Raw genomic sequence first — 12,841 nt, 5'->3', positions numbered from 1 at the left:
AAGGTGCACCTCAAAACCTATCAAAAAAGGTTGTTTCATCACTAGAAATTCTCTAATTGATCATCGCGATTCGATATATATGGATATGAAAAAAGAAAAGAAAAATTAAAGTCTTAAGAATAATATATCTTATAACGCATTATCTAGACCGTTCATTTTCAATATTATCGAGTGCTCATAAATCTGTTAGATTTGCACTATTTTTTTAGCTTTCAATTTCATTATAGGGGTAAAAAATAGACTTTTAGGTTATGATAAAAGTTTTGACATTGAAAATACATCTTTTAATGAGATTTTGAGGTACACCTAATCGTAAGTGTTCAAAGTTGACCCCTGTACAAACCTCACCTCGCACATAAAGAAAAAAAATACTAGAAATGCCTTTTCTCTTCCTATGAATATTTGAACAAATGGGGGTGTTCCGCTAGATTTGCACTATTTTTTCAGCTTTCAATTTCATTATAGGGGTAAAAAATAGACTCTCAGGTTATAATAAAAGTTTTGACACTGAAAATACATCTTTTAATGAGATTTTGAGGTGCACCTTATTGTGATTGTTCAAAGTTTCGGTATTTGCATAACTCGGGCCTCTTAAGTGGGCCAAGATTAATAAAGAAAGATCTTTCCATCACTAGAAAATTCTCTAATTGATCATCGCGATTCGATATATATGGATATGAAAAAAGAAAAGAAAAATTCGAGTCTTAAGAATAATATATCTTATAACGCATTATCTAGACCGTTCATTTTCAATATTCTCGAGTGCTCATAAATCTGTTAGATTTGCACTATTTTTTTAGCTTTCAATTTCATTATAGGGGTAAAAAATAGACTTTTAGGTCATGATAAAAGTTTTGACACTGAAAATACATCCTTTAATGAGATTTTGAGGTGTACCTTATCGTGATTGTTCAAAGTTAACACCCTGTACAAACCTTACCTCGCACATACAGGAAACAAATACTAGAAATGTCTTTTCTCTTCCTATGAATATTTGAACAAATGGGGGTGTTTCGCTAGATTTGCACTATTTTTTCAGCTTTCAATTTCATTATAGGGGTAAAAAATAGACTCTCAGGTTATAATAAAAGTTTTGACACTGAAAATACATCTTTTAATGAGATTTTGAGGTGCACCTTATTGTGATTGTTCAAAGTTTCGGTATTTGCATAACTCGGGCCTCTTAAGTGGGCCAAGATTAATAAAGGAAGATCTTTCCATGTGACCCACCCACACATATAGTATATGTGACCCGTGATCTCGGACGAGATCGGAGTGAATGGCTGAGATGGCTTGAGCCGCAATGTCACAAGCTAGCTCTCGAACATGATCTTGAATCAACAGTTCAAAGCGTTTTATTTTTAATATTTTTTTAAAAAATTATTTTGCAGCCAAAATTGCATACATATGATAGGTACGCACATTATACAAATTATAAAAATATTTTATATGGGGAAAAATTGGCATAATAGTATTGAAACTTTTAGAGGCATTTTGGCCATTTATTTTCATGAGAAATATATTTATTTTCTTTTGTTAGGTGCGCCCCATGATGGAGATAGGAGGCCCCAAATTTCAGCCAAAAAGGTCTTGTAGAAAAACTAAAATAAAACAGTGTTTTGGGCCATTTGGCATGACATTGTAACATGAGTAATCTAAACCGTTGATTCAGATCGAACAACTAAAAAGTGGGGTCCCATATAATTTATATGTGGTTGGGGTCATGCAAAAAACTTTCCCAAAACCACACCCTTATTAAATTATCCTCACAGATTTTGGATACCAAACCCATAACAGAGGCATGGTGGGTAATATCTTAAAGTGACCACTTTATTGTTGAAATGGTTGATTTGAAAATACGGAGATTTTTTGAGATGATTTGACCATTTTTATAATATTTTCCGAATTTAAAGAGAGGAATTTATATAATGAATAATGAAATGTTAGCAACGTTTTAAACATTTTCTCAGATTCTCACATACATCAGATATCCACAATTCTCCCATCCGCCATATGTCCACAAGTGATGGTTGGGGTGTGCCTTCACCCAACAAATTACTGAACACTGTGTAGCCCAAACTGTGCTTTGTTGACATACACCTGTAAGCGCCTACGAAAAATGCAAAAATCGACATCAAACTATTTTGAAGCCCAACTGTTTGAAGTTTGAAACATGACCAGATTGAGGAAAGTGAGTGTTTTTACAACATCAAATGGACTGCATGTTGATAAAATGATTCATGGTATTGACCATTAATCTCACTCTTATCATGATGGAATAAAAATAAAAATAAAAAAGTTCATTTATCTTCCTTTATTCAACAAATCAAAAGAGTTCATGTTCTATGTCATGACTGCATATGGTGCCTGTCGCATTAGATGAGCCCCAAAAAGCAAGAAGAATAAACCATAGGAATGTGAAAATAGAAAATGATGAAACGAAATGACAAGGGATCAATTTTGTATTGGATTCAAAATAAATTATGCGATTCGGATCTCAGTGAACCAAGTTAAAACTCCAAAGATTAGAACTCTATAAATAGAGGTAGAATCTTTTCTTGATGCATCAAAAATATGTAAATGTATGCAGTTGAGAACTCTTATCCCCTTTTTGTGTTCCATGGAGTTATTTGCCCAAGCTCCATCATAGTTTTACTGATTTTGATATCTCGTTAGTAATTGTTCATTAGAACATCTAGTTTCATTTCTTTAAAATATTATCCATTGTAAGAAATGTGTTCTCTAAGTTCATTTATGGTTTGGTAATTCATAATTTTGGATATAGATAAACACTCGGTGATCTCTCCTTTGTCCTTGTTCAAGGGATTGGACACATACTGACACATGCAACACACATTTTATGTTGCAGGTGAGATGAACCATTCTCCTCAGGTCAAGCCAACATTGCCATCCGCATCTCAAGAATGTTCCATCTCAACCGTCTGTGGTTGACAACAAAAGGTTGATATTACATGCAGTAGTATTTGTACACCACATGCACAGCCGTGTGCTTTTCCATTTTTCAATTAGTATGATTAGTTGGTTTAGCACATGATCGCTCATTTTCAATTCCTACGGCCATCGTTTTCTTTTTGAGCCAAAAGTCAGAAACAGCCACAGATTCAAATTTTTGTGTTCCAGAAAAAATACAATTTCTAAAATAGGAGAAAATTTTCATACATAGGTGAAACCCACCCAACCCGCACACACAAAAGGAGATCAAATAAAGATTCAGTGACAATAGTGAGTGAATTCGCTAGAGCTTGTAAAAGTCGGGCTCCCCTGAGTTTGGAACTTCAAATTTCCCAAGCCCCCAAGTCAAGGATGGAGTTTCAATTCACGGATTCAAAATAACTCCTTACCAAGTTACATCATCGAGGCCACTAGAAAAGCATTTGCAGACAGCATATGAGTCACATGGTTCAATACAGCGGTATGAAAAGGGATAACCCGTACATCAAAACGTGACTCAGTGGGAAGCTAAGAACCCTTAGCACGGATATCAAGACTCATAACCTCATATTTTTTAAGTTTCAAGCTAATGGGGTTCTCCAAAACAGATACTTGTATATTCTTCCATACATCAGAAGTAGTGGGGAGTTGAGCAATTTTCTCTGCAATCTCCATGTCTTCAGGTAGAACAGAACCAAAAACAGTGTACACACTGCCCCATTCTTCATGATTTGCAAGGCTTATAAAGAAATCGGGCCCTGATCCAATCCAAGCAACTGAGCCTCTTCTGATGGAGGGGCAAGCCTCTGCTGGAATTCCTTTAAATGTTACACCTTGGGCTTCTAGAGTTCCTTGAATCAGTGCAAATGGGGGCCCTAAAGGACTCTGCAAATTCCGTATGGAAAACTCTTTAGACAAATTAAGTGTCACCATTTTTATACCATAAACCAAGTCACACCATTGATCACCAAGACCTGTAAGCATAGGTTTACACGAGGCAAGACTCAAGTAGCTATTAACAGAACCTGAATGAAATCCAACATACTGCAGCAACAGAAAATGAACTTGGTGGAAAGGGAAAGTTGAGAAAATGCTCTTTTAAGAAATATATTTTGTGGAGCTTCTTATTTCTTACTTGTAACTTGGATATAAGTTGATGCAAAAAGGCCCTTTCATGAAACTAATCTCTAATAATATTGCTTTTTCTATTTTTTTTGAACAAGAATATTCTTTATTGTTATTATGTAGCTCTTATTCCGTGTTCAAATTGCAAACAGGGGGAAGAGTAGTCTTTTGAGCAGGAAGGAAATTCATATAGAGGGTCGCTTGAGTAAATTAGGCAGCTATGTTTCTGTGTATATTAGTGTATATGTAGCTACGATAAGGTTAGTGAAAAGAATAGTCTTTCTTTCAGCAGTGAGAGGAAAATACTCTCTCACTGCCCTTGATGCACAATCTTTGATCTGGTACAAAGGCCACATAAAAAAACTAGACGCCATAATAGAGGCCAATAGCTCGCAGAACAATGTTTTAAATACTCCAAGTAGACCCATTCCATAACAGTTTCAGCATACACAGTTGATTTGGTAGAAAATTCAAATTATGGCGTAAGAAAATTTAAGAAACATAACCAGATCACATGACTACATTTTGAATTTATATACTTAATCATTAATTATCTATGAATTTCCTAATTTCTTCCCAGCTAGGGAGGAGATTATAATTTGCATTCTTTATTTGGATACCTAGGCCACAGCTTGTGCTGCAAATGTACCGGTTTTTCTTTTGAATGCACATGGAGGTCAAGCATTCCCAGTCACTACCCAAAGAAAAGGTCAAATTTGGATCATTCAACATACAACAGTGGAGACAGCCATTTAGATAAGAACTAGATGGAATCCAAGCTAAGTTAGCCAAAATCTTATACATGGAAACTTGGATATTAATCCCTCCATCTTTTAATGGTGAAGGCATTCTATAATCCAATGGTCTATTGTAAATCATAGGCCATTGCAGTCATCGCTGTCCAAATAAATGAAATTAATGGTGATGACCCCAATGGCTAATGATTTTGGAAACTTGGATATTAATCCCTCCATCTTTTAATGGTTAAGGCATTCTATAATCCAATGGCCTATTGTAAACCATAGGCCATAGCAGTCATCGCTGTCCACATAAATAAAATTGATGGTGATGACCCCAATGGCTAATGATTTTCCATAGTCCATTTGATTATAGAATACAAAGAATTTGGCTTTGATGATTGCAACACCATTTCCCAAGTTCAAATCCTACACTGACCTGCCCAGAAAAAAAGGGATTGTAGTATACATCCCAAATATAAAATCATCCAGGAATCATGCACACGTGTACATATAAGAAAAAGAAAGAGAAGATACAATCAATTCCTATAATAAATCAATAAAGAAGACAATTATTCATATTTCAAATGCAAACAATGTTACCTGGACACTTCATATATCTCATTGTGTCGTGTGTCGACATGTGCAACACAACATTGATATGTGTGGACTACGTGCCTGATGATTTTTTTACCCATGTAGTATGTCTCGCCAGTCCTAATAAGAGTGTCAACAGACACGGCGCACACATTTTATAGGTCCAACATACACTTTTTCATAGGTTAAGAAAGCCGTCTGCCACATTGTCTGCTCAGGCCATTGAGTTACCAGGGATTACTGGATTGGGATCATGTCCCATCAACTACATGGGCGGCCTTGTCACTATATATATGTTTTTCCTCTTTTTATGAAGTATGATAGTTTTGGAGTCAGGTGTTTGTGTGTGTGTGTATATATATATATATATATATATATGAAAAAAGCTGGGATTAGCCCACTAGCTTATATGAACATATAAGCCCAACGGCCCAGATTGAATTTAGGTCGATCTGACGATCACGGAAGTCCGGTAGTGTTTGAATTTTATTTATTTTTCTACAAATCCAAATCACTTGAAATTTTAGGTGCGTGTTCTTCTCATCAAGGCGCACCTAATAAAAATATAAAAAAATTTATTCACGAAAAAATGACCAAAATACCCCCCAAAACTTTTCGTGAGTATTTTGGCCAATTTATTTCATGTAAAATATTTTTTTGATACTTTTTTAAGATTCACCTATTTTTGATAAATACATGCCTAAAATTTCAAGTAATTTGGATTTGTAGAAAAAAAAAATTCAAACACTACCGAACATCCGTGATCGTCAGATCTGCCCAGATTCAATCTGGGCCGTTGGGCTCATATGTTCATATGAGCTAGTGGGCTAATCCCAGCTTTTTCCACATGTAAAGTGATGAGATTAGCCCACAAGCTCATATAAACAAATGAGTCTAACGGCCCAGATTGAATCTGGGTCGATCTGACAGTCACGATCTTATTTTGTGTTTCAAATTTAATTTTTTTTTCTACAAATCCAAATAACTTGAAATTTTAGGCATCCATTCTTCTCATCAAGGAGCACCTAATAAAACTATTTTAAAAATAATTCCCAAAAAATAAATAGACCAAAATAGCCCCGAAACGTTTCAGGGGTATTTTGGTCAATTTATTTCTTGCAAATTATTTTTTTGTTATTTTTATTAAATTCTTCTATTTTTTAATAATACATGCCTAAAATTTCAAATTATTTGGATTCATAGAAAAAAAATTAAAATTAAAATACGAAATGAAGTCGTGACCGTCAAATCGGGCTGTTGGGCTCATATGAACACATATGTTCATATGAGCTAATGGGCTAATCTCAGCATTGTCCTATATATATATGTGTGTGTGTGTCCGTGTTCGTTTCTTATAAAGTATGATAGTTCTGTAGTCCAATTTTACATGTTCAAAAAATTTGCATGCTTTTGTTTTAGAAAATCAAGCTTGGGACGAGCTCACATGAGATCAACCGATCTACCACACTTGTCCATGCCATTGATGTAAAATACGTGATTAATTTTTTCAATAAAGAATAAAGTAGATAAAACAAATAATGGACAATAAAACATTGCACTTGATAGAACAGTAGAACCCATCAACCTCTTGTCCTCTCCATGGTTGGAGAGGTTCGACTGCCTAGACCACACAACGGGTACAGCTGAAAGTCCGAACAAAATTAAAGCAGTAAACAATGTGAAACAAATATTATAAACTATATTATTATTTACCGTGTTATACTTTCACTCAACATTATCTCACATCCTTAAAATATTTCGAGGTTGAGAGCACAAATATCATAAAGTATATTATTACTTACCGCTTTATACTTTCACTCAACATTATCTCACATCCCTAAAAAATTTCAAGGTTGTGTGCCCTCAACATCTTAGTAGGGCAATTTCATTGCTTCTATCAAATTCTATCTTCTTTAATTTATTTCTTGTTTTATTATTAGTAATGTCATATTGTTCTTCTTTTTTTCTTTTTTTTATGATCATTCTATGCTAGCCATGAAATTTCTTAACATTCCTTATTTTGGGGTATTTGTAATTTTTCTGTTTTTTCCTAATATTTACATATTTTATAAAAAATAAATAATTTATATTTATAAGTTGTACGGACAGGTCAGGGAAGTACTGGTTTGCCCCGTGTACTAGATACCCTGAAACGTACTGGACACTGGGTTGGTGTCCACGCAGCACTGAACCCAAATTGACGGCAACAAAGGAAGAATATTAGCTGATTACCTCCATAATGTGGTTCCCTTCTGAGTCCCAGGAGTTTCCCCTGCCTTCTGCACGATATATATGGCAGCCCGCACAATGATGCAATTTTAATAGCTCAATGATGTAGGCAACAGAGTGAGGAGCACAGTCTGGAAGAAGCTGTAATAAAACTAAAATTATTTGATAGGAATACATGGGACAAAGTACTGAGTGATAGGAAATGAGGAATTAGATGTTGAATAGCATGATAAATGGAAATAAATCATGTCATGAAATTGATGTTAAAAGATTTGCTACATTGACCCCTTACATCACCGAGCTTATGTCACAAAGAAGCAGTATACTAACAGTGCTTTACATATAATCACCGAAGGTGGCATATAGTTACAAAGAAGTAGCATACACTCGGAAAAAGCATGAGCATAAAAAAAAAGGAAATAAAAAATAAAAACGATAATGTAGATATCAATCAATAAGGAATTGAGGCAAAGTACCTAAGAAGAGCTTCAATGCCCACAGAAACTACAATGTGCCACCATACTATGGCAAATGGATACCTAGGACTTAAGGGCCTCGAACAAACTATACCGCATCTATGACACAATGATTCAAAATCATTTCCGGTCTTAACACCTGAGTCATATAACAGGCAAAAACATGTTGTTAACCAGGACACAAGCTACATCAGAAATCAGGTCAAACAAATTAATACCTGTAACTTGGGTAAATTTACAATGCATTAGTTCAAACAGAAAAGACGTGTGCACAGCTCATAGATTCAACAGCTCATAGACTTCAGACCACACAATAAAAGCCTCCCTGCATTCTTTTCTTTTTCCTTTTTGATAGGTAAAAGTCTCAGCTAGATAGGAGTGCCTTACTCAAAACTAGTATTCAATATAGTAATCCACCCGACCTGCCTAAACGTTGTACATATTTAACATTGAAGGTCCTTCCACAGTTCTCTGCAATAGCCAATCTGTCCTTTATTATAAAAAATACAAAAGTATCCAACCCATGATACTATATGAGCTTTATCGAGGCCAATTCCCAATTGGATTTACAAAAGAAGCATTTAATCACTTTCAGCTTTTTAAAATATTTCTAAATCTGATGAGATGAGATATGATCAGGAAACAAACGGCACCGGCTCTGATACAATGGATAGTACATGCCCGATCAGTTTCAAATTTTATATATGAGAATGGCATTGTTAAGCAATTATCCCACCTTCAAGTTTCACATCAAAAATGGGTAATCATGCACCATAATCTGATATCCTTTCCTAGCATCTAAAGTTTGCTATTCCTTGCAGTCATTGGGTCGGTATTTTATTTGTTCCACGGTTTATACGCTACTTTTTCAACAAGATATTTATTGTGGCATGCATTTAAATTTAACTTCAAATTTGGGATTGCTTTTTGCTGGACATTGAGGAGAATTTCTCTGTCATTTGATGCCACCACTTGAAGAGATGGGAAGTGTGTGCGGACAAGCCAATATTATCTATACAATGCTTGCGAGAACCAAATGTGGCTAAAGAGGGTTGGTAACTGCTGTAATTTCGTCTTGCTTTTCTCCTTGTACTTCAAAATGACCTCTTATCGTCTATGTTGTCTCCCAAATACGTACTTCAATAAAATTGTTGTCATTATTGAGAAGAAAAAAGAAATTTCATTGAGGTTTATACTACTTGGATTATAAAATTGTCGTCATTATCGAGAAGAAAAAATAAATTTCATTGAGGTTTATACTACTCGGATTTGATGAATAAAGAAACTAGATCAAGCCCCCAAAAAGTGCAGATCCATTAGCTAAATAGGAAATCAATCATAAGTGTTCCCAGTAGCCATATTTATACATGGCTGTCTTGAAAGCTAAGAACAGTTTGAACCATAATGCCCTGGTCCAAAGTACAAAGCAAAAGAGAAATACTTGATCAAAAGGACACAAAACCTAAAATCAGATAAAGAGCTACTGAAGGATAATTTATGCTGTGAAATGCCCATTCAATAAACAAACCCAGAGATCTGTGCGCAAAAATATTTTGATATGCGTAAGCATAGTAGTCTGACTGATAAATAGTACATACAATGCCAAATATCTCAAAATATAACTGGAGGAAGTGGAGAAAACTCTACACGTGGGTGCATGCTATCAACACACTCTCTAAGAAGACGTGCTCCTAGAAACGGAACAAGATTAATGGGTACACATTTACATTGCAGGATCTTAAAATTACAGATATAACGTGCTTGGGAATGATTTAAGGCATACAATCCTCCAGCTCATTCATTTCATGCAAAAATAAAATGGAGAATGCCAAATAAAATGTATTTTGAAGATTCAAAGTCATGTAAACTCATAACATATCAAAATTTGGGGGAACAAAAAAAGACCAAGCATTGATAAAGACTTCAAAATGACCACCATATTTTGTGAGGCAGCAAATATATATATGTATAACAACTGGTGCGTCAAGGTATCATAAAACCAACACTTACTTTGAGATGAATCGTCCCATGCTGTGTCTCCAGACCAATTATTCCCTTTAAATATAACCGGAAAAAAAAAAAAAAAAAGTCAAGGGAATGCCATCAAGGAAAATTTGCATTCATAAGAAATATGAAATAAAACATGGGTGTGGGAGTGGTGAATAATGTAAATAAAGAGCTAAAGTAGCTATTCATCATAGCAGAAGCCCAGTGCATCATCACACATGGGTCAACAACAGATAATCCTGAGGCGAGTCCAGAACAATAACAATATTAGATGTGCTGAAAAGTAATAGATGTCAGACCTCTCCTTTCCCATAAACAAGTCCAGAAGTCCAAATAACTTTTTCTTTGTCTTCCAACGCTTGAACATCAGGACTTAAGGGGTCCTTCTGTTTTTTCAACCAGCACTATAGGCAGAAAACCGAATATAACAAATCAGTAAGTACACAAGATTATTGCCACTTTCAGGAAATGTTAAAAATCAAATCATGCTTTAAGAGTGGCAAAATGTTTAAATGTACATTCACATCAAGCGATGTGATTGGAATAATGGTAGGCTATGCAGAAATGTCACTAGAATTACCAGGAAAGAACCTAAATATATCAAAAAAGTGAATAAGCACATCCACATGTATACCAGCTCACAAAGGTGATGGGGCTTCATGAACAAAACAATGGCTATACTTGGTCATAGCTCATTTCACTAAATTAACTTGCACTGAAGCTTTGGGCTTTTACAGAACTCTGATTTATCAGCATGTTGTGACTTGAGAACTTCCCAATATGTTTAGATTTTTATATTTTGCCCGTATTTCCACATCTCATTATCATTCTGCTTCTTTTGCATTTCCCCATTTCCTAGTTTTTGTTAAGTCATAAAGCATTTGACTGTGGAATCATCATAGATAGATGACTACATGAATGAGACACTCTGGCATGGATCACAAAATTATGTCGTAAAAGCTTCTAGGTCTCACTAGATTTAATGGCAAGTTGTTCTTAGGAAGCTCTCAGAACCAGCCTTTAAGCCGGTGCCTGTAACCTCAAATAAAAAAACCGAGTAAGATTTTCCAATTTTCCCAAAGTTTTAAACGTTTTGATCATGTCTCCCTATTTGCACAAACTTCAATGCTTCCATAAATCATCTGCCATTGCCAAGTAAACCAAGTATGACAGTCCAATAGGACTCACTAAAAGAAAAGCAGCAGCTTCACGTACAGTGAATAAACGAAACAAACCTATGCTTGATGTTGGATTTTGTAACTACTGAAAAAAAAATAAAGATGTTGGATTTTGTGGCTGTTCTATAAAAGTATAAAATGGTGACATGAGATTAGCAGTAGAAACATTGAGAGAGAGAGAGAGAGAGAGAGAGAAGCAACTTTGAGGAGCAAAAGATTATACCCACCTCCCCAAATTTGTTTTCACATCGATCCTTGTCCCCACAAAAGACCCAAGAATTGCAGAGACAGGGGCCATCTCCAGAGCACATAGACTTGCAGGCTTCACAACACTTGTCTGATGAATTGAACTTGAAATCGGATCCCCATTTCACTGCAGGTCCCCACAATTCCAAATGTTCGATCCCTCTGCAACAATCACCAACCCCAATTCCTCCTTCAACAGAACCAAATTGAGAAAAGGACATAATGGATGGAGATCGAGGTTGAAAGGCCACTGAAAGAGCGATATAAACCAGAGTAGAAGAAAGAAGAGTGATCCCAAGAAGGACCAAGCATGGCCAGCGGTTCCCTTCGGATTCAGACTGTTTCCTACCCATCCCTATATATATCTCTCTGTAAAACTTAGCTCCTCTGTATCAAAATCCAATCTTTTTCTTCTAAACCCAATTCTTCTCTCTCATTTCCTCAAAATACAATCTTTTGACCAAAACAAATCCCGGTTCGTTTTCTGCCCAACTTCAATCTCTCTCTCTCTCTCTCTCTCTCTCTCTCTCTCTCTCTCTCTCTCTCTCAAATTCAATTTCTCTCTCTCTCTCTCTAAAAGTTGAATCCTTTTACTACAAAACCCAACCTCTCTCTCTAAACGCAGTGTCTTTTCTACCCACCCCAATTCTCTCTCTCACCACCGAATTCCACTTGCTTCTTCCTCTTCTTTCCTCTTTAATGGAGGAAGTGATCAGATACCTGTGATCCGTTGACTCTCCTACCATACAAGAGAGAGAGAAAGCTTAATGAAACTCAAGAGGTATTATTAATGAGGAATAATTAATAATGCAGCAGTAGCTATACGCAGGCAATAGTAGGTCAGGGCTGCTTCCTCTTTATACCCCACTAATTTCTACTCATTAATTTTCTGCAAACTTTCATTGGATTTCAGACAAGCCTTGATCATGGCTTATCAACCTCTCTCTCTCTATCTCTTTCTCTGTCTACAAGGAATGAAACGTGAAGAATATGCAGGCGGACCAACGATCCCAGCCGCCTATGTCTAGCTGTATTTTGTTTTTCTTATTTATCTGCTTCAGAGAGATAAAAGTGTCTTATTCCTTTGCTTTAGAGAGAGAAAGTGTGACCCTGCGTTAGAGAGAGGTTTTACGATGCTTTGCCTTGTCTTCACATGGTGAGCAATTGTCCTTCCTACGCACAAGTCACTGTCTTTCCAGTGCATTCGAATTTCAAAATGACCGGTTTTGAGAGAGCCATTAAATGGACGCACAGTTTTTTAAAAAAAATCGAATTCTTTTATTTATTCCAAGCT

The 12,841-nt window shown here is 35.7% G+C and overlaps 1 protein-coding gene across 3 annotated transcripts; it reads right to left on the bottom strand.

Annotated features, from left to right (window-relative positions):
• Positions 1-3,327: 3,327 nt before the first annotated feature.
• Positions 3,328-12,597, bottom strand: LOC18429151 (peptidyl-prolyl cis-trans isomerase). Of its 3 annotated transcripts, XR_016051503.1 has the most exons (6): positions 11,529-12,597; positions 10,423-10,527; positions 10,127-10,171; positions 8,117-8,255; positions 7,644-7,781; positions 3,328-3,837 (listed from the first exon to the last, which is right to left on the bottom strand). XR_016051503.1 is itself a non-coding variant. In XM_088861149.1 (5 exons), the coding sequence occupies exons 1-5, from the start codon at positions 11,898-11,900 to the stop codon at positions 3,888-3,890; spliced, it is 699 nt and encodes a 232-aa protein (XP_088717275.1). In that variant the 5' UTR covers positions 11,901-12,597; the 3' UTR covers positions 3,328-3,887. The 3 variants fall into 3 exon arrangements, 2 of the variants coding, with proteins under 2 accessions (XP_088717275.1, XP_088717274.1); XM_088861149.1 differs by lacking the exon at positions 8,117-8,255 and having other exon boundaries at positions 3,328-3,926; XM_088861148.1 differs by lacking the exon at positions 8,117-8,255.
• Between the last annotated feature and the right edge of the window lie 244 nt (positions 12,598-12,841).

Source organism: Amborella trichopoda, chromosome 3 (genome assembly GCF_054954075.1).
Source record: "Amborella trichopoda isolate Santa Cruz 75 chromosome 3, AtrichopodaSantaCruz75HAP2 v2.0, whole genome shotgun sequence".
NCBI classification, from domain to species: Eukaryota; Viridiplantae; Streptophyta; class Magnoliopsida; order Amborellales; family Amborellaceae; genus Amborella; species Amborella trichopoda.
Note: the sequence above shows the minus strand (reverse complement) of the source record. Positions and strands in the feature narration are given on the sequence as shown.

Coding starts and splice junctions, on each gene's coding strand:
- LOC18429151 (XM_088861148.1), bottom strand. CDS start 11,900: ATGGGTAGGAAACAGTCTGAATCCGAAGGGAACCGCTGGCCATGCTTG. Junction 10,528..11,528: donor GTGAAAACAAATTTGGGGAG/GTGGGTATAATC, acceptor TTCTGCCTATAG/TGCTGGTTGAAAAAACAGAA. Junction 3,838..7,643: donor AAGGGAACCACATTATGGAG/GTAATCAGCTAA, acceptor CGGAATTTGCAG/AGTCCTTTAGGGCCCCCATT.